The following is a 22,752-nucleotide window of genomic DNA, read 5'->3' as shown; positions in this document are numbered from 1 at the left end:
AGCACAGTGTGTTGCATGTTGACCAGCTGTAGAGCTGCATGTGTGTGTTTCTCTCCTGTTCCATGGAAGATGTGTGTACATGAGAAATGTACGTAGTGGCTAATTCATGCTATAACTCATGACAATGCATCTTGGGGGATATTTGTGTTTACATGTTAGCTACTTTGTGATAGTTGCCAACTCATGCATCCTGGTTATGCTAGCTATACTTTCCTTACTTACATTGCTGTTAGCATGCATTGAAGAGGGTTTTGCATTATGTGAGTGTTTGCTTGTGAGTTAAGTGCTTTTATGATGCTTTGTGTTTTAATACTTAAGCAGCTTTATTCATACGTGTGTTAAATTACTGATATGCTTTATACTGCTGCATTGTGTTTACAGAACCACGTTCTTCCAAGTAAAGCCTTTATAAATCCTGAACTGCCTCCGTGACTCTCTAACCGGAGTCACACTCCCATAGTGTCGCCGGCTCTATTCCGCGCACACTGTAGAGGCCCTGAACCTCTCTTTCATTGGTCCTTCGAGCCGGATAGAGCCCCTCCACGACACTATGGAACAAACAGAGCATGATGTCACGCCAGCATACCAGGACGCCACAGTGAGACATGTTCGTTCCCAGAGAGAACGACATCTACCCCGCCATCTAAGCAACTTCATGGTGGGCTATGAACCTCAACACTCAGATGAACCTCCAAAGGATCTAACACTCAAACACTAAAGCCAGGGCAGCACAACGCCTACAGCAGGAGGCACAAGAGACACGTGAAGCTATCGCCAAACGTCTCAACAGGCAAAGACAACTCAAGAAGAAGGAGAAAGAGCTTCAGGAAGCCAAGCTGGTACCCTCACTGCTTCAGGAGCCAGAGAGAGAAGGGACATATAGCGGTGCTGCATCACCAAAGAGCTGCTACTCTTTACCATCAAGCTCACAGCCCTGTAAAACTGAAAGACCCAAGCACATAGCTACCATGCCCAAGTCTTCACATGTGGGACACTCACTCCAGCTGCCTCTCTTCGAGTCTCCTCCTACATCACAGAACCAGCAGCCTCCATCAGCTCAACCAGTGATCCAACACTCTTTGGTTCAAAGCACTGTCATCCCTCCTGCAATGCACCCGCTACCACAGGTGGCCCTTCCTGCTGCACCCTGTGCATCATTGCACCCAACTCTCACCATGCCTGCTCACATCAAGCCCCCTATAATGTCACACCAAGCCTCTGTAGTTACTGCTGATATTCAAGGCCCTCGACATTCTGCTGCAGGACCCAGGGTACAACCATGTTTGACTACTAGTGCTGTTCCCCTATACCAGCACATGATCCCTGCCGCACACTTTAAGGTCCCGGTTCCGCCTTCATGCACACCAGGGCATCCAGGTTTAGAGACACTGATCACCTCTCCTTATACTATTCCCCGGCCAATACTGCCAGTATTCGAACGTGACCACGAGAGTGACTTTGCCCTTCTCAAGATGGCCCTGGATAACCTGATGGGCAGTCATGGACACCTGAATGAACAATATAAGTACCAAGCGCTTCTTGGCCACTTGATGCTACCCAGTGCTTTACACTTAGCTAAGGCATATATGTACGGCACACAACCCTACACTGCTGCTGCACTACAGGCATTGCAAGATAAGTACGGCCAACCAAGGCAGCTCGTCCAGTCAGAGCTAGGTGTTATACTCAACTCGCCTGCTATCAAGTTCAGTGACTATTAGGCTTTTGACTCATTTGCCCTCTCCATTCCGTGTCTTGTGGGCATGCTTGGGACACTTGAAGGACCAAATGGTTTTGAGTTGAGGTGTGGATCTCACGTGGATCGCCTTTTGAGCAAAATGCCCCCATCCTTCAGAGACAGTTTTATCGAATATTGTCTGAAACGTGGAATCCTTCGAACAGGGTTCGATATGACTTACACATTGCCAGACCTGGCAGCCTGGCTTCAGATGAAGTCACAAGCTAAGTGTCTCTCCAGTCGAGCTGCAGCACTCTACCAGCACGAGACACCTAAACCAGTCAAGAAGGACATCATCCCCCACCATAAGGAGTAGACCACAACTATCTTTTTTAATGCTGGAGAGCCCCCTAGTGTATCAGAAACTGCTCATTCAAAAGCCACCTTCAAGTATAAGCCATATTGTCCTCACTGTGAGAACAAAGACCACTTCTTAAGTAACTGTGAGAACTTCAAGAAGCTGCCCACCAGTGCAATCGTGAAATGGATCAGAGATGGAAACCGGTGCTTCAAGTGTGGTTGTAATCATGTCGCACAAGACTGTAATTTGAAGCACCCCTGCAAAACATGCAAAGAACTGCACCTCACCATTCTGCATGACTCCATCCAGCAGATCCAAATCAACGTCAACATGATAACCACACCAACTTCAAGGATCTATCTCGATCGACTCAATCGATCACAACATGTGATGTTAAAGGTTGTCAAAGTTATCCTAAGGAATGGTGACCGAGCTGTAGAGACCTATGCTGTCCTATACAACGGCTCAGGAAGAAGTATCATTCTCCCTCAAGCAGTGCGACAACTAAACCTTTGTGAACAACCAGAGAATGTTGGAAAGCTCCAGGGCAGTTCTGTCTCCTTTGACCTTTCTCCAATGTGCATGCCTTCCCAGAAGTACCGGATCCACCATCAACCTCACAATGTTTCCGCATCTCTACTGTTTCTCCTGCTACCAAGCTCTTCATGAATGTTGGGCACCTCTGGCAAGTTGACGCATTCCCTTATAGTAGCGAGAAAGCAGTCACCCGCTCCAAGCAGGATCAGAAAGCGATGACCATGCTCCAAACATCCACCACCAGAGTCAAGGTTGATGGTGTACAGCAACAAGATACCCCCTTGCTTAGGCAAGTTAATGTTACACTGATTCAAGGGACAAAGGACGCCGTGCTACCCTGTCTTCATAGCATAGAGGGCAGGCTTTCCAACGACCCAGCGAGGAGGGCAGAAGTTTACTGCAACGAGATCCAGAACCTGACTGAGCCTGATAGCTGGAGATATGTGAGCTCAGCCACCAACCCGGCAGATGACATCACTCAAGGTTTGACCCTGCGTGAGCTGGCAATTCCACATCGATGGCATCAAGGTCCAGATTTTCTCCACTTACCTGAGAACCATTGGCTCACCATACCTTCTGCTGATCCTGAGTTCGATGACAATAAGATAAAGAAGTCCGCTGTGGTTGCCAATGTGATTATCCTCCCTGGTAACCAGCTCCCATGGAAAGAGCTCATAGAAGCCACAGCCAGGTCCCTTCACGGGGCGGCTGACCCCCAAACCACAAATCTGCATTGTAAAGCATCTGACTACCTCGCCGCTGAGACAGCTCTTCTCATCAAGGCCCAGTCAGAATCATTCCTCTACCACAAGCCATTTATAGCTCTACTGACCTCCTCGACACACGTCACTGGAAGCATAGTCAGGTGCCGGCATATCACTTCTGGTTCACCTTCTTCCGCTACTACTTGCCAGGTCGGCAAGACAGACAAAAGTGGAGGAAAGATGGCGAAGGACTTTCGGCCAGTAAGGTGGTCCTCATTGCTGACCCGCGACATCCTCGAGCACTCTGGCCAGTTGGGAAGGTCACACAGATGTATCCTGGAGCTGACAATCGTATCCGTATTGTGGTTGTGCAGGTGAAGGATAAAACATATGTGCGTCCTGTGTCCAGGCTGGTGCTGCTCCCAAATCTCCCAGATACGGAGGAACCTTAATATTCTTTCCTGTTTATGTTCAAAAGGTCTAAAGTAGCCTTTTGGGGGCGGCTGTGTAGGAAAGCCCTGTTATATTAAGGGTTCGGTTTCACTTTCAGTTATGTTGTTACTAGCACTTTGAGAGGAACGTATTTTAGCACAGTTCTTCCTGCTGCATGCGTGAGCAGTGTGTGTTGCATGTTGACCAGCTGCAGAGCTGCATGTGTGTGTTTCTCTCCTGTTCCATGGAAGATGTGTGTACATGAGAAATGTAAGTAGTGATTCATGTTATAACTCATGACAATGCATCTTGGAGGATATTTGTGTTTACATGTTAGCTACTTTGTGATAGTTGCTAACAAATGCATCCTGGTTATTCTCGCTATACTTTCCTTACTTACATTGCTGTTAGCATGCATTGAAGAGGGTTATTTTCTGATTTACATTATTATTTCTCTTGCTAATTGCTTATGTTGATTTTTGCCACCCATGGTCATAATTGCATTGTATGAGTGTTTGCTTGTGAGTTAAGTGCTTTTATGATGCTTTGTGTGTGTTAATACTTATGCAGCTTTATTCATGTGTGTGTTAAATTACTGATATGCTTTTTACTGCTGCATTGTGTTTACAGAACCATGTTCTTCCAAGTAAAGCCTTAATAAATCCTGAACTGCCTCCGTGACTCTCTAACCGGAGTCACACTCCCATAGTGTCGCCGGCTCTATTCCGCGCACCCTGTAGAGGCCCCGAACCTCTCTTTCATACATACATATCCATACACGTGTGTGTGTGTGTGTGTATATATATATATATATATATATATATATATATATAAGATGAAGATTTTTAATTGCACATTTTATCTAAAAAAAGAAATGCGAATATCATAATAGAATTTTCTTGTTCATTTCATTCCTATTTAAAAACACTTATAACTGACTGCAGATTGTTGATTGCACTTTTTATTCTAAAGAAGAATTATGGGGGAAAAAAAACATTTTTTCATGTTCATTGTATTCCTATTCAAGACATTTTTGATAAGAATGACTGTATATTGTTAATATAGGCTACAAAGTTTTATTTTTTTACATTTTTGGTTGGTGGATTTTTTTCAATGAAATGATGTACCTTGGCTAAAAAACACCATTGAATATAATATTTACATATCTAATATTTTCAGTCTGAATAGACCTTCAGGAATGGTAAAATGCCACCCTGTAAGTTACCGGTTGTGGGTTTGAGGCAATAAGAAGTCAATTTCACCACTCTCCAACACATTTGGCATTTCCTCTGAATCAAATGGTAATGGAAAGACTGCATCTCTCCTTTACGTTGCCTGTAATCAGCACAGGTGCATCCTTCAGTGCACAGAGAAATAGAGCAGATTACTAGATGTGAAAACCTGTCAAAGTTTGATCAAAGCTCCTCCCATCCAACCACAGTGCATTCCTGCTGTCAGTGCAGCACATGACGACTCATCTCCCAGTATTGATCACATCTGCAGCTCAATGTGTCATGCATACAAATGTGAGGAAAAAAACAGACGAGGTGGGTAGTGGATTTATGCATGAGGTCACAGCACACCAGCTGAATGCATTCATCTCTGCAAGTATGTGAGAGAAAAAGAGTCTGAATTTGCATTATCAATTCAGCTCTACACGTGTAGGCATTTGTGTAATATCATTATCATCCCACCTAAACACACGCTGTGACCCAAATCAAGGAAACATGATGAAATTATAAATTTTAGGAAGAGTGACTGTTATTAGATTCTTAGGCTTTAGGTTTGACTGAGAGAAGCCTAAAGCCTAAAACCCTGTCCTTGCATAGTCCCGTGGGCTGCGCCAAGGAAACAACCAAACTTCTCATGATTGGGTGTGGAACAGGTGAGCACCAGTGGCTGGGAAAAAAATAACATCAATTAGGGGGCTGAGAATCCACCAAGGAAAGAGAGGATTTTTGAGAGAGCAGAGGCAAGGGAATCGCATTGACCAATATTTCTTACAAAGCAAGCAGTCAAATCAGTCGATTGAGAAACAGTTATGGGACGCAAGCTCAGGCTTGATCACCCTGTAGCTGGCCACCTTTGATGAGGGTATCTAGTGTGTAAAAGGCCAAAACACCCCCTGATTCAAAGGAACACTACTGATAATGCGTCCCACATTTACATACTTCCACTATCTGAGACACAGTTTTAGTCATGTTTTTAAACATACATCATGGAAAAGTTTAGTGTTTACTTACTGCTGAATGAGACAAGAAAGTTTCTACACAATACAAGCGATGAGCTGAGATCTGCTTCTGCAGCAGCTGTGCGCAAAGCTCATTAGTAAGGTGGAGCCGTCGGGGAGGCTACATTCAAAAATCATGCTAGCTTTTGAAAATCGCCTACCCTACCTTAACATCACATCCTGTGTTTCATCATTCTAGATGCTAAGTTTTTTTTTCTTTTTTTAATTAAAATTTGTCTTAATTCAGTAGGTTATATTGCACAATATTGTGAAGGACCCATAATTCGAAACAATTTTTATCTTAACCCTGGAAAAATTTGTTTGACTTGATAAAAACCTTTTCACGAACCACTTATTAAGTCATGACCCACAAATTGAGAACCATCGCTGTTACAGGGTTGCATGAATGCTAGTCTGTCACAGGACCAACACACCGCAACACACTTACTCACTCCAATCCCTTATTTAGACTACAGTTAAGCAAACATCCATGTTTGTAGCCTGTGGGAGAAAGTCGGAGTACTCGGCAAGAACCCACGCAAACACAGGGGAGAACATGCAAACCTCACACATAAAGGGCTCTTTGTATTGAACCCAAAGGCTTCTTTCTGTGAGGAAGTAGTGCAAACAGCTACTACTGTGCTGCCAGCATTTATTGTGACATTTGGCTTTTTGAACTTTTCTTCCTTTTCCTGCACAGATCATCACCCTGCAGCAAAAACCCTAGAAACAGTTTGTTCGGATGGCAATGCCACCCACTCATGCCTCGCTGACATTTGGTAGGATCTCAAAGCACTGAAAAGAAGAGGAAGAAGGAGGTGGTAGAAGAGGAAGGAATATAAAAGTTAAGATTCAGGCAGAGGAAAAATTGGGAAGCTTTGAGAAGGAATGATGTTGCCAAATGACGGGAAAGAGGAAGCATTCCACGCCAACATACCGGAATGATGAGTGTATGTGCATTCATCATTTCTTTTTTCCTCCTTTCAATGCTCCGTATCTGCCGTACCAATCTGCCTTGCACACAAACCCGACCCTCAGGAAAAGCCCTTATCGCAGACCCAGACCTCAGCGTTGCATTAGTTTGGGAGAATCTGAGAGAATGACTCATCCAACAGCAGAGATGATGCCTTTTTTCACCTCAGATGCCTCCAGATTAACTATAATGTAGCAAACCTGAGGCAGTCACTCAGTCCAGTGACGAGTATAGTATGACTCAACCACTTTAAAAAAAAAAAAAAAAAAAAAAAAAGGGAGAAATCAACATTAGAGCCATTGCTGTGAGTCTGTCGGTGGTTTTATATCCTTTTCCATATGAATTCTGGAGCAGAGGCGGCATTTTCTACACCAACCAACAACATCATTAGATGCGGTAGATATAATGACCCGATGAAGGGATGTCATGCACTGCCGGTGCCCCTTGAGCCCAGGGGAGTGCGTAATTACTCCGACGTCACATACCAGGAGGATTTGAGGGGTTTAAGATGAGCGGGTGAAGTGATGGGGGCAGAGCTGGGTATTTGAGATAAGTGAGAAAATAGACAGAAAACTCACTTTGCTGGTGACAAATGGAAAAGTTAAACCATAGTGACTTTTGAACATTCCAATTCTGAGAAAATACAAGGGAGGACAGTTCTCATTCATTTTCTATAGTCTGGTTAGTTTTGTTTGCTAGTGAACGCAGTAGGGATGTAAAGATTAATCGTGAGGCAGTTAATAATCGATTCAAAGGTGTCACGGTTCACATCGATGCTCTGAAACTGAATTGCTGTACTTTTAAAAATAAAATATATACTTTTTTTTATATAGCAAAGGGCACTATCTATTTAAAAATTGAAATTCAGGACACACCACCGTGTTTTAAATCAGAAGTGTGGAAGCATTTTGGCTTCCCAAGACAAAATGAAAGGAAGAAAGAACATGTGAAATCCAAGGTAAGAGGAGCACAGAGACGAAAGGGAGAAACAAGAGAGAATGAAAGCTTTTGTTTATTTATATTATTTCTTTGATATGGGATTTGTTTTAAAGTCCAATTGTTAAGGCACAAAATGCATTTTCAGTTGCACTTTTTTTTTAAAAAAAAAAAGGAATTATTATGCAGTTTTGCATAGTTTACTGTAGAGCCAGAATTTAAATGAATAGGCTTCTTTTTCATTTGTACTATTTATTTATTTCATTCAGGATTTATCTTTAATTAAATTACATTGTTTAGCATAGGTTATCAAGGGATTCTTTTGACAATGAAAGATAAAAGTAAATAGTACAGTATTTTTATTTTTATTTTCAAAGAAAAAACTGAATATTTTTCAATCATCATTTGTCTACAGTCTCATTTTGTAAAATAAATTGTGAGAGAATCGTATCGTGAACCCAGTATCGTGAATGGAATCGTATCTGAGTTGAGTGAATCGTCAGCATCAACACGACAGACTGTTGGAAATAAAAACATGCCAACAGTTGGTAATCCATACTTATACCAGCAGCTTCATTATCATTAATAGTAATTGACTATTGTTCAAATTTAGAAACTAATCAAAACGTTTTACAACCATAACAATCCAGTTTGTTTAGTGAATACAAATCAATATTTATTAATATCATTTGATGCGTATTACAGAGGGAACAACTGAATTAAATTACTGAATAAATTATTGAATTTTTTGTTTTATGCCAATCATTCATAATAAAACTGAAAAGAGAATTGGTTGAAGCCAAAGGCTTATTAGCTAATCATTTACAATAACATTATGAAGTAAGAATATCATGATAGGAAAAGGGAAGAACATTACAATCAAAACTGAAATACCCTCATTTTATTCAAAACGGCATTAGATTTAATGCATTTTGTAATGATTAGTTATTTCCAGTTTTAGGCTTTTTTGTGTCAGAAAAAACTATTTAAGAATTACTTTAGATCATTTTATAATTTGTTCCACAATTTTACCCCAAAATAAAAACATCGCTATTTTATGTTAGTTTTTGCTCATCATTGCGTTCGTTGTCAGGTCAGACCAAAATGCACGGTGCAGATTAACTCTCCTCCTCTCCAAACTCTTTTATACAAAAAGAATGACAGTTGGATGAAAGCCAGAGAGGACGTCATATCATTGTCTCCGATACTCTGCTTTTAACCTTTAATCTCCTACATTAGGACAATCTGATTCCTGCAGGAACAACGAGTCTGAGGAGGACTTTTTCCATCCTCATCCTTTAAAAGAAATTAAACAGCTCCACTGTGATCAAACATCGGTACTTTACTCCTATTATCCCAAACATGTCAGGAGACAGGTTTATTTTCTAAGTGTGAAAAGCTGTTTGCATCTCTTTCTCACTCTGTCTTGCCTTCTTAAAGAATGGTAAAATGTTAATAACTAAGCTGTGACTATACAAACTAAATACAGTATATTCCTATTTCAGGCAGGAAACATGAAAGGATACATGCAAAAATAATTAAAGTGTATACTTAATGTGAGTTTACTCACATGTTTTATTCATACAGAAATACAAGAAGAAGAAGAAACCTTGTTAAACTGTTGTAAATGTTTGACTTTTGTGATAACACAGTGAATATTTCCTGAACTATTTATGAAAATCTTGTTGAGTTGACAACTCTGGCCTACACCAAATCTTTTCATAGTCATCACTGTCACGTCACATTACACACATTACATTAAAAAAAATTAAATTAAAAAAAAAAAGAGCTCTGTTGATTATTTTCCCATCATTGGAATTTCTCCTGTGTAAAACTCCTCGTCTCTCTGGTTTCAATCAGCACTAACACTAAACCAAACAGACAAATTCAAACCAAACACCCAAACTACCAATTTGCAACTAATTTTGTGTACTTTAAAAAAGTATGCTTTTTAAGACAAAAACCCCTTTTATTAATAATTAACATGGAACTTATGAGAGAGCCTTCTTCAGGTCCGTGTGTGTACAAGCCAAGCCACAGTGGTCCAACTCAGCGAACCAATTAGGTTTGTTCTGGTTCTTTTCAAAGCCTCCACCTCCGACCAATAAATGCGTGTGGTCAAGACTCTTCCAGAATAACATCTTCTCCAAGCTTAAAGCTGCTTAACCACACAAATCCCTTTTTTTTTTTAAAACTATCTGTATTTTATCCAAATGTTCTCATTCTCTGATGCTGTGAAACCAAAAACTCTGCCAAAGTGACATTACTGGTGTTATCGCAGGTTGAAAGTAGTTGACGAAACATAATTGGATGTTGATCTTGTGGGCATGAAAACAACCGTATACCGCTGAAATTAGAGTGTCTGCATATCACTATGAACATGGTAAAGAAAGAGGAACAAAATTGGCATCAAATGAATACTTATATGGCAATAAGATGCAAAAAAAATAATCACAAGAGTGAAGTAAAAACACTGCTTAAATAAACTTTTCCGCTTCTGAGCTTTTTTGCATTATACAGGACTCCAAATCCAAATGCAATGTGTGAAAATGTTCCATAGTTCATGTCGCAGGATCGTTTTCTATGCCATTTGATATTCGTTTGTGAATAAGTCCCTAATAAACGGTTTATGAACAACAACATAGACATTTTTTTAAATATGTTATGTGACTAAGCAGCTTTAACTATGTGATCAGCTGCAGAAAGGCTTCCCTAGTTTCACCTAGGGATGCACCAAAATGAAAACTTGTGGCTGAAGCCGAATAAAATGTAAACGCTTGGCCGAATTATTCACTATTTCTTTTAATTGTGCATTAATAGCCTAGAATGAAATTTTAAGACATGTTTTTTAAAGAAAGTAAATGTTTATTGAATATTCTGACATTTTTTAAATACTTCAGTAGCATTTGCTTTTCAAAAAAGCGCAACAAAGTTTTTCATTTATATTAGCCCTTCTAATAAAACAAAACATGCATTCCAAAAAAAACCTAAAGTGCATTAAAGGGGAGGTATGATGAAAAAAAAAATCACTTTATAATGGTTTTGCTACAGTAGTATACATCCCTTTAGCCTCATTCAGAGCGACAAAGTTGAAAAAGTTCTGGTTCCTCCCTCCCTTGTTATTTTGCCCACGTTGGCAGGTGAAGCCACCTAACACGCCTCCTGGAATGTGAGCTCCTCCCTCTCCAACTATCTAATAGCTAAAACAAACACTGCTGTTTAATGTTTAATATATATTGTTACTTTATTACCATATATGTAAATGCAAACTGCACTACTGGACGCCCAAACTGCACTTCTTTTTCTGCTGCCGATCGTGTTGGGAGTCACTGCTTGGAGCCACGGACCCATTGTTTAAACACATCAACTGTTAGCACTCCGTGCTAATGCTACATCAGTCTATGTAGCGAGACCCGACATCGCTTGTGAACTCAGGAGGGAAAGATGGGAATGTTTACGGATTAGTGGCTACCAGCACTAACAGGCTCTGTTGTGGAATTGGACGGCTTCCAACTTTTACGTGACGACGGACGATGAGCGGAAAGGAGACAGTCTGGCTGTGTTTGTGTGCGGGAAGGAGGAGCTGTTGCTGCTCTGGTTCTGCAGCAATGCGTGCACACTCTTCTGACTCAAAATCACTGCATGTTTGATTGCGCACTGCGTCATGCGCTACTATTCGGCCTTGCTTTTAACACACTCCACCGGAGGCCAAATGTGGCCTTTTTTGCAATATTCGGTTACCGAATATTCGGTGCATGCCTAGTTTCACCAACAGACTCAAGTCCGATACCATACTGTTTTTTTTTTTTTTTTACCGTCATTCATTGTTATTTATCTTTCCATAATTACAAATTTGTGTAAATTTCCCACTGTTGCACATATTCTTCTACGGTAAATCGATTGAATCATCATAAATTCCATCTCTTAACTTAATATTTATTATAATATTTATTTATTCTACTCACTCTTTTTTTAATAACTATATGTTGGAGTTAATGGAACACAAGCAATTAGACTGTAGGAGGACAATTATAAGTTTTAAACAGAAATCAGAGTTCCTATCACTGATTAATAATATAAAACCTGTTCAAATCAGAGCTGATGTGCATCTTTTTGTGCAAATTAGCAGAGTTTTGGTTCGTAGTTGCATTGAGTTTCTAATCTGACTTTGCAAAAATGAAGAAGACCTTTTCTCACAGACACATGGTTAAAGTATGCAAAATATAAGAAAATATTAATAGCTCAATTTGGTCACAGACATCTTTAGGCAGGATTAGATACAAAGTCTAGGAAAGAAGGGAAAAACAACACCTCGAGGCCTTTGAGCACAACACACAAACACAAAGGCTCACACACACACGCAAAAACAAGTTGTTCTACAAAATTACAGCAACAGCCTGAGAGACGAGAAACTCATGCAGCGATGCCAATGAATCTTACCGAGAGGCGTCCTAGCAAAGCTGCTGAGACCTCGTCTTTCCACGACCCAGAAATCTAACTCTCTAAACTCTCGCTCAGTTTCAAAGAAAGTTTTTTGGTGATTACAGCGTTCAGCACCAGCTGCTCTGAACTGCTTCAACATTTTTGTTTTTACATCAAGTTTAGTTTGGGAAAGAAACAAAAAATCTGACCACGTCAGCCAAAAATCCTTTTTTTTTTTTTTTTCCACAAAAACCCAGTTTCGTCATTAAATATGGCACTGTTTGAATTGTTTGTGGTACAAAGAAATAACAATTGTGCAGTGGTTTGCAGGCATCTGCAGCCACGTTCAAAGGAAGACAAGATGGAAAAAGAACAAGCTTGGCTCAGCTCATTAAAAATAGAACAGACACAAACGACGCACATGCTTACACGAGCACTCACAGCCCACCGCCATCACAGTATATTGTTTACAAGGAGGGCATGAACGGACAGGCGGTGATTAAACACCATACAAAAAAAAAAAAAAAAAAAAATCAACGCCTGCAACTCTGCAAATGTGTGCCCACTCACTCACCTCATGCACTGATACATACAGAGCAGGAGCCTCTGATGTACTTACAGATCCATCCAAAACTCTCAAGAGGCAGCTTAAAAAGCCTCACCGTGCGACACACGCATGAATGGAGCAAAGAAAGCAATATAGCACTAACAGCTTTCCTGCAGAGGGCCATTAGCGAAGGAGAAAAAAATAAATAAAAGCACTATCTATGCCACCCCTTTGTGGTTTAATCATCACAGACAAACAAATAACATGAAAATTGTTAGCAAAACATCAATTTGTGAGTTTAATTCCCTTTAAACGCCTTTCTAGGCTGCGGCTCATTTCTGTAGCTCACAGCGACTTCACAGCTAAAAGGTTCAGAGTCTAGTCAAAATAAACACGCAGACCTTTACAGGAAAATATTTGTTTTGAATATAATATCACCTGTTAGCACATTTTCCTCACTTCAAACCACAAACTAACTTTCACACTATGGGGAGATTAAAGGGGATACAAGGCTTTCTTAACTTATGTGGGGGGATTTTGTTAGCGCCAATACTGAAAAAAGATGAAATTAAAATCATCTTTAACATAATAAAGCTTTTGCTATAGCTTAAATAAAACTAGCTTTAGCCTTTTCATTCGTGTAAATGCCGTTGTTGAATTTTTTTAATGAATGAAATAAATAATAAAATGAAAAATGAAAATGAAGCTTTACAAGATCACCCAGACATTAGACTGTAATGCCAGATGCATACGTGGAGTTTGCAGGGGGGGGGGGGGGCAGGGGAAGCATTGCCCCCCAAGTGGTCAAAGGTTTTCATTACAGTTTTTCCAACATCATTCAAAAAAATACAATTCTTAGTATAATATAATGTTCATAATATACAAAAGTTTTAAGTGCCGTAAAACACAGTGACTGTACAAAATACATATTAATTCATTTGTTGTAGTTTTAAAAATACAAGTAATTATTTGCCGCTTGAGTCATGTGACCATCGTTTGGTTTTTCTTCTGTTGCCCAATTCTTCTTCACAAAGTAAACTGCACCCAGCAGTTCATGTACGGTACTGCAGCAAAAATGAAGCAGAAAGCGGCCACCGGCCGATTTTATCATGAATTTACAACATTAAATGACGTGTCGATGCAAATTTCAGTAGTCAACATTGTCAATTATGTTACTAATCATTTTTGCATTATTGTATATGTTACACACATTGTGGTTGGTCTGAATCTCATGACAGTCTATATATTTAATTCTATTTCATCTTTCTGCCTATGGCCAGAAGCCCTAACCACCTTGACTGGCTCCTTTCAAAGTGGAGGATAATCGCACGTTCACACCAAACGCATCCAAGCGTCAGGTTTACATAGACAATATATGATGGACGCGCGTCTCGGAGAGTCGAGAGGTCCCGCTGCGCGTCCCACTCCTCCTGGGCGATGCGTTTTGAAGCTTTAAGCGCAGTGAAGTTTTGAAGCATTTGACGTGCGTCCAGCGCCTTCAACGCGGCAGACGCTAGAGTTGGAATTGTTGAACATTTGGAGCATATCGCAGTGTGTCCGCCAATCAGTAGCTTTTCCCAAACGTGATGAATTTATAATAATGAAAAAAAGACACTAGCCGGAGACAGATGGACCAGCTCTGTTCTGCTGACAGAGCGCCTGTAGTTGGTGTCCTGGTAGGAGATGTGAGCACCGATGCGGGTCAGCAGGTCGTCAAACTGGGCACGCTGAAAGCGACTCATCCGAGCACAGCTCTGGTGAATCCAGAAATGCCACTGGGGCGCAAATAAAGCCAAGCCACTCTCTGGATAATGTAGAGCTGATGAACGGGAGTCGGAGGCGGCGTGTTCAGCAAGGAACTCCAAACTTTATTCTCCATTCAACCACACTTCTCTATAGCCCTCTGACATCACAGTGCACACGCTGAGTCACACCAAAATACATCCAACCAGAAACACAGCCTCAACACAATGTTCCACCACTTCACAGTCACTGGGTGAATTATGAACGTAACTTATCGCCACAATATCATCCATTGTGTGAACACCACCGGCAAAAGAGAAGCCCCTCCCCTAAACACGCTCAATGCACTCTTCCCAACTTGTTTGGACGCGCATCCAGAGCGTCTTCACCGCTGGTGACAAGCGTCTGATTCAATGAGCACAAGCGTCCAACTACGGGCGTGAGGCACAATTTTGACGCCGGAAACGCGTTTGGTGTGAACGCAGCAAAATGCTCTACCCTGAGCTCCTCATCCCATCTCTAGGTTGCGTACGCAAGCAAAATAACACGGTCTTATTCTTTCAGTCTTAATGTCTTTTAGTTGACTAAAACTCAAATATAACTGAAATAGTCCTGATGACTAAATTTTGACAAAAAACTACATTGTGTTTTAGTCAAAAGACTATGACTAAATCAAAATTTGCTGTCAACTTTATTTCCTCCAAACCTAAAAAAAAAAAACGTGGTTTAGCACAGTAGTTTGTTGAAGATGTGCATGTGTCGAGGTTGAATAATCACTGTGTATCCTGCTTCGTTTGATCTCCACAAAGACCCGAGGCTCCGCTAAAGACTGAACAGAAGAGATCCACGTTACCTCGTAAGCCTTGGAGGCGTAGGTGGATTTTATTACACTCGACTACATTTCTCCTTTCCTGCATTTTACAATTCTACATTTTCATTTATCAGATGCTTTTATCCAAAGCGACGTACAACATGAGTAGTTAGGGTTAAGGGACTTGCTCAACAGCTTTAGCTTCAACTTTAGCAAAGTGCGCGAGGGCCCAAAGACCAGGCAAGGCTTAAGCTTTAAAGTTTAAATAATGATCTTAGGAAAATTAGCTTTTCATACACTGTTTTTTTTAAATTGTTAACCTGGTACCAAATAAAATACTAGCGACAGAGCTTTTCATGCCTGTAAGTCTTCCTTTGGTCAGGATATTGATGGTTCTTTGTTATCATAGAGGAAACTCCTTAGATAACATGTTAGTTTTTCCTTTTCTAAATGTATTTAAACACAACAGAAGTCCTTGGATATTTTTATTTAATGTGATATGTTCAATGTGTTTTTGTCTTTTCATTGTCGTTTTTCTTCACAACTCCATAATTCATTTGTAATTAAACTAAAAATACAGTTAGATGGTAATTATTGCAGCCAATGAGGTAACATCGTCACTGCTGCTTATGTATTTGTTAGCAAGATTACGTCAAAAGTAGAGAATGAATATTGACAAAATTTTGAAGTTACAGCATGAAAGATTCCCTTAAATTTTGGAGGGGATCCTCATCAATATACTGATTCTGGATCAGTTTAAAACATTTTAGAATCCCTATTCTTCGTTAATGGCAAAAGTTCAGAATTTCATATCTGTGTTTAACTGATCTTTATGGGATTTGACAGTTTTCTCAGGTTGGTTTCTCAATATTTCCACTAAGTTGCAGCCGGATCGAATGCCGATCGCACATTTCATTGGGATTTTTTATTCATTTCTTTAAAATGGTGGTATCCATACATATGGACCTAATGTATGAAACCAGTGAATGCTATCAAACGTGTCTATTCTGCTAATGTATTTTCCTTTCCCAGGCGTCACTAAACCAACAGAGAAGTAGATGTGATTCATTAGTTTTGTCTCATTCAGAGGTAATGTACATCCATCCATTCAGTTATCTTATTTATCCTGATCAGTCATTCAGATGTGAGATGTGAGGAGGTAGAAGGGCCATCGCATACAACCTACTGCCAAGCACATGTATTTATTTTGAATTTGAACTGAAGAAAAACACTAATGTCTAGAGGGGAAAAAAAAAAAAAAACACACCCACGCTTAGAGTCAGTGTGCAAACCAGGCACAGAAGGAAAAAAGGAAGGATGCATTGTGTGGATTTGAACCCCAGGCTTTAGGTTTAAAGGCTGCATCACTAAACAGTGACACTATACACTAAATCACAGGAGAGGGTTTATTGCTCGAGTGTAGATCGGGTCCTACACAACTTACTGCCTCACAGCTCAAAGGTTGCACGTTTGTGTACGGCTCTCTCACTGATAGCAGGTCTGCAAGGTGTCCATGAATGTGTGGGTTTTCTCCTCCCAATGGGAAAATGAAAGCTCTAAAGCAGAAATGGACAACTTTTATTACAGTGGGGTCTACAAAAGTGTAATTGTCTGATCCAAGGGCCACAATATCAAAATTCATAACATTTAGAATCTTGACCAATCTGAATATTAATAAGGGTTTGTGTGAGCTTTTGTAGTAGTTTCCTGTTATTTTATGTTCTTTAATTCTATTGTGTATTTCTGTTTTATGTGTACGTTTTGAGTCTTTTTCAGAATTTGTTAAATTTTTTCTACTTTGTTATTTGTGTGTATTTTTGTGGCCATTTTGTTTATTTTGGTATCATTTTGTGATTTTCTTGTCGTTTAGTATATTTATGCATGCTTCTGGAATCATTTTGTTGATTTCTCTTGTCATTTTGTGTATTTTATTGTAGCTTTGTATGTTTTTGGAGTCATTTTGTATTTTTTTAAATTTTTTTGGTGAATTTTCATTATCATTTTGTGTATTTCCAATGTGCTTGTGTATATTTAATTGTAATTTTGTATGTTTTGGAGTCATTTTTGCGATATGTATTGTCATTTTGTGTTTTATTCTAGTTTTGTATGTTTTTGGAGTCATATCGAAGATTTGGTGTAATTTTGTACATTTTCATGTTTTGTGTATTATTGTTGGTCTGTTAAGCATTTTGCCGTAATTCGGGGACTGGAACCTATTTTTTATCCTTCATGTTCTTTTTAGAAAATCCTACTTTCCATCACCAATTATGCACAAAGGTCCAGTTCCATCCCACATTGTCCCAGCAGCAAAAACAGGCCAATCATCTTAAAGGTGGAGCTATATGAAGCCTCTAAAATTAAAGGTTTTGAAAATTTACAGCAAATTTACCACATGTGATATAGTTTTGCAACTTCCACTGAAATGTAGCCCCAATATTGAAGAAACTTTGATTAATTTATACCTATCGCAAAATCTGAAGTCTGTCACTCTGTTTTCATCAAAAACTCTAACACTAATAGAACCAACCTCTTCTCACAATGTTTGCTCAATGGACACCAAACTAGCTACTGCACATGTTCAGACAGTCCTACAAAAATAATTCACACAGTTTGTTGATTTACCAAAAATGTAACCTACAGTGCATCAAAATGTTTGGCTAGAAATTGTAATATAAACATATACATTTTTGATGTGCGTTAAAAAATTACACTAATTTATAGTCATTGTAGATGTGTAGAAAACATCCAAATTTTATCTTCCCACCCCTACCAGCCAGAGCGTATCTCTATGGCTGGTAGGGGTGAGTATTGGCAAGGATGTTGCATTATGATACGTCTCACAATACATGATACGATGTCACAATATATTGCGATATTGATGAAAAATCAAGTTGCTGTATATTTTCATTGATCTTTCAAAGGACAAATTGATTCAAAACTATTTGCTTTAAAACATCCCATTTATTATTATTATTATTAATAATCTACAGCACGATCTACCCGAGTGGAGGTGCGAAAGTGGCACAATTTTCAAGGTTTTTATGTAGGAACAGGAGCTGGTCAATATGCCCAGTAGATCGGCTGCTCTGCTGGGAAGTGACTGTCTCCAGCAGTAGAAAACACACATCCACAAAAATGTGAAAAATACAATAAGAAAAATATTGATTAAATATCATAAAGAAAAAAAAGAAAAATATATATATACACACACATTTTTTTTTTTTTTTTTTTTTTTTTATAAAATCGGCACCCAAAAAAACCTTCACAATATATCGTGAAATTGAATTTTATTCACACCCCTACTGGCTGGGAGGAATTCTTACTTGTGCCAACATTGGAGCACCAACACATGAGTGTGTCCTGATATGAAATCATGTCTTCTATCTCTGCCATGGGGCCAATAAATCTGGCGCCAGACCATTGAGGGGACACAGTGTGAAGTAAATAAAAAAAAAAAAAGGCGTAAGAAAAAAAGTGTGACAGGATTGAAGAGATTTCAGGATATTTCATCATTTAGCCTCGATGGCATTCTGGAGATGTGGGGGCGGCTGTGTTGTGAGGGTGGGTCAGCCTCCTGGGTCAGTCTGGCTTCCTCTTTGATATCATTACTCCGTCTTTAGAGAAGACATGTTACCTTGTTTTCTATGCAAATAGCAGGCGCTAAAGGTGCAGGGCCGCTCTTGTTATCTGGCTGAGCCGCTATAATTCAATAAAGCAGTGACACTGGGGTGAGGACAATGAATGGGTCTTATTAATGAAGCACCAAAGTCATCATTAATTAGCCCCCATCGGCTGGTTACACGGATTTAAATTGTAATCTGTTAAAATGCAATGATACGACAAATAATCGAACACAAAAGGGATCGCTGAGAATCTCTTTCCATCTGTGCTGCGTTCATTATGAATCATTAGAGAGGGAAATAATTCAAACATGCCTGGTGTCAGTGGGAAAGGAGAAATATGGAAAGTGTTTCATGCGGCTTTAGAGTATACCTTCTAATGCAAAATAATCAGGGTTTTACATTATTTATGACATATTCACACCATAGAATACACTGTAAACCCTCATCTCCACAGAATAAGTTATTTCTTAGTGGGTCTTGGGTTTTTCTAAACACTATAGCAACAGCAATGGCATCCTGCAGCATAATTAATCACTGTTATAGGTACACTCCGACAGGTGATTCTACAAAATCCTGCAGGGCAGCATTTGCAAGAAAACATTTATTTTTGCATTGAAATTCAATGAGTTAGTTACACTAACACAACCTTTTGTGGTGTGATTTGTTCAAGTCATAAAATCAAGCACAAGTAAAGGATTCCTTATTCTGCAACTATCAGACAAGAGAGAGAATGTTTCAAACAGCTTTAGCTGCATTAGTACAGCAGTGAAAACATCGCAAGTGCAGCCACATTACACGTCACACACAGGCAACCAAAGAGGAATCAAGATGCAAACTAACCTAGTTTTGTCATCTAAAATCAAAGAAGAGTGACAGTACCTTCCGCTCAAGCAGAGCTTCATCCTGGAAACCAGGAGAGACAAAAATCCTGCTGCCTGAGCCACGCAGAGGATAGAGAAACCCTCCTGTGTGTGTGCGACGTGGATCGGCTTACCCGGCTCCCCCCAGCTGCTCAGAGAAACCCCAGCACATACACACGCAAACCCCAACCCCAGCAGCATCAGCACCAAGTGCACGAGCACGAGGGAAGGTATGGGAGAGAGGAAGAGTGGGAGGGAAGCAGCTTAGAGGAAGAAGACTGTGGAGTGCGGGGGCGTGATGAAGGAGAGCTGTAGGATATGTGCAGAAACAGAGAGAGAGAGTGAGGGGAATGGAGTGTGTGTGTGTGTGTGTGTGTGGGGGGGGCTTACCTGATGGTGTCTGTGTTGTACATCTCATCAGCCACCTACAAGAAATGACAGCACGTTAGTGGAGGAGAGGCATCATGATGGACCAGGAGCTGCAGCACACAGTCTTGCCAGAAAGAAGAAGAAAAAAAAAACTATCAATATTCAGCATCGACTTCACCCATCTCTCTCTTTCTATCTCCCCTCATCAGGCACATGTCTACCCCTGTATGAGGTGAGAACAGTCATATCATACCAAGAGAGTGAAAAACAGAAAGGAAACGAAAGATTGGGGAGAGTGATGGAGATGGAGGGGGAGTGGAAAGCTTCATTGCAGCGTGACTGCAGATACAAAACAAGCATCAGCACACACAGATATACACACACACACACACAAGCACAAACACCTCCTTAGATAAGGTGCCCTGACAGTAACTTAATATCTCTGTCGATTAGATGATTCAGAGAGATGAAGCAGAGACAGACAGGTAGAGGAGGGGAGGATGAGGTAAGAGAGTGAGAGAGGAAGGAGGAAGGTGAACAGGAACAGGTGGTTCAATCTGTTGAATCTTGCATCTCCAGTCCCTCGCACTACAAAAAAAAAAAAACCTGTATTCTGCTGCCAGAGCTTCTCTCATTACTTATACATCAAAAGTGTGAAACTTTCCCCCACAGATTGGATGAAACCGTGGCACCAAACCTACTGCGATCTGCAGGTAAATGACTTAAAGGCCCCAAACCTGGTCAAATTAGATGGAAAATGGTAAAATAAGTAAGTTTTCTCCAACTTTAAATATGGATAAAATTCTAATTCACTTGTGATTGAAACAGACGAGCAGAGTGTTTATAGTTTGTGTGTGAATCATGGGTTTGCTCAAGTATGCGTTGACATACAACTGAGACTGGGAATAAACATTGAGATTAGAAGACATTTTGTTCCTGAGCCAAAGCAAAGAATTATAAGGTGCAATACTACCCCCCAATAATAAAGATTTTGTGTGCGTTTTACTTAAAATAATGTTTAAATCAGAGTTAACACTGATTTTTATTTGATGTCGGGCCACGTTCATCATCATGAACTCTTGTGAGTTGGAGAAACCTTGTGCCAGGAGCACACACACACACACACACAGTGTTTTCTTTATTGCTGAGGCTGATTTAGTTTCTTTAAGTTGTTATTGACATGAGCTTTGAGCTTAAAGAAGGTAAACTGCTTGAATTTTAAAAATGAGAAAGTGGACAATTTTTTATGCAGTGTTAATTTTGTTGTCAAACATCTTTGAAGTGACAATAAGTAGAGTGACTAATTTAAAAAAAATACATGCAAATACAAGAAAAACTAAACTATAATGTTCACATGGGCCGAAATCCATTTAGAACTCTGGCCGTCATTCTATATATCAAAATGAGGGTGTAGTGCATTCACATCAGATGGTATTAAAAGATGGAGTACGCAACAAATACCCAGATGTATTGTATCAGGATATTTTTTTAGGTATGCACACTAGTCATACTCAACTGCCCCATGATGCATTGCGAGTCTATATACTATAAAATCGTCCTGGGACCGATGTCAAGCTAAAAACCAAACATCCCCATTTTAAAATAAAAGCATTTCTTCTCGTCTTCCATTAGGTTTTTCCCGCTTTTGTAAATGGGGCTCGATTCATCAGTGGCATAAGGGCAGGTAAAATGCAATCTCCAAAATGTCAGAATGAAATGTGTTTCAGTGAGTTCTATGGATCAAATGACCACGTTTATATTCTACTTGGTCACTTTCTCTCTTAAAACGCTTTCAGAACTTTCAAAGGTGGTGAATCAACTGAGTTATTTAGCCTAAGTGCGCTTCAGGTTTATGTCGTAGGTTTAAAATGCATCTTGGGAAACATGGACGTATACTGCAGTAGGAACGGTCATCATCCTAATCGTATTTATAGTATATATTTATTGAGTTTGTAGTGTATAGTATGGAGTGTGCCATTTTGAACACAGCCTATGTTTCTTTTTTTGACGTTATCCAATAAAAACAACATTTTTTTTGCGTGGAAGGTGGGACTAGCCTGTAAGTGGTCCAATAGGAAGCTGACTGTGTATAAGGATGCAAGACGGCTCATGTGGTCTTATGCATTGATCACATCAAATCTGTATTTATTTACACACATTCATATCCTTTATCAGGTTGATTAATGGTCATTTAATCTTAATGAAAAATGCAGAAAATCTGTATATGTAATAGATGTAGTCGACTCAAATATTAATGTCATATAGTAGACTAAAACTAGAACACAACTGGAAAGGTCCTGATGACTAAATTTTGACTAAAATAAGTTGCATTTTAGTCAAAAAACAATTAAAACTAAATCAAAATTCCCTGTCAAAATGAACACTGGCCATTAAAGGACGCAATGGAGCAACAACGCTTGAGAATTTTAATCTAATCTCCCTTATAATAACTTGAATGATTTAAATATCAACAGGAGTGAGTAGAAAATGTTTGGCTGCCACCAAGATATTGTTGTTTTCTCTGTG

General features: G+C 39.7%; 1 protein-coding gene across 4 annotated transcripts in view; it reads right to left on the bottom strand.

Moving 5' to 3' along the window:
- LOC114457954 (brain-enriched guanylate kinase-associated protein) overlaps window positions 1-20,637 on the bottom strand; it is a 39,315-nt gene extending 18,678 nt beyond the window's left edge. For 2 of the 4 annotated variants that reach the window (XM_028440132.1, XM_028440131.1), the window contains exons 1-2: window positions 20,248-20,637; window positions 19,877-20,166 (exon numbers count right to left, since the gene is read on the bottom strand). Coding sequence is in view for 1 of the 4 variants with exons in the window: in XM_028440131.1 (XP_028295932.1) it covers window positions 19,877-20,058 (182 nt within the window). In the remaining 3 variants the exon portion in view is untranslated. Of the gene's footprint in view, window positions 1-19,837; window positions 20,167-20,247 lie in introns of all 4 variants that reach the window. The other 2 variants (XM_028440133.1, XM_028440134.1) reach the window with 2 other exon arrangements.
- Window positions 20,638-22,752: the final 2,115 nt, after the last annotated feature.

The sequence above is a fragment of the Gouania willdenowi genome, chromosome 24, assembly GCF_900634775.1.
Source record: "Gouania willdenowi chromosome 24, fGouWil2.1, whole genome shotgun sequence".
In the NCBI taxonomy this organism is placed as follows: Eukaryota; Metazoa; Chordata; class Actinopteri; order Blenniiformes; family Gobiesocidae; genus Gouania; species Gouania willdenowi.
The sequence above is the reverse complement of the archived record's forward strand: the minus strand, read 5'-3'. Positions and strand labels throughout refer to the sequence as shown.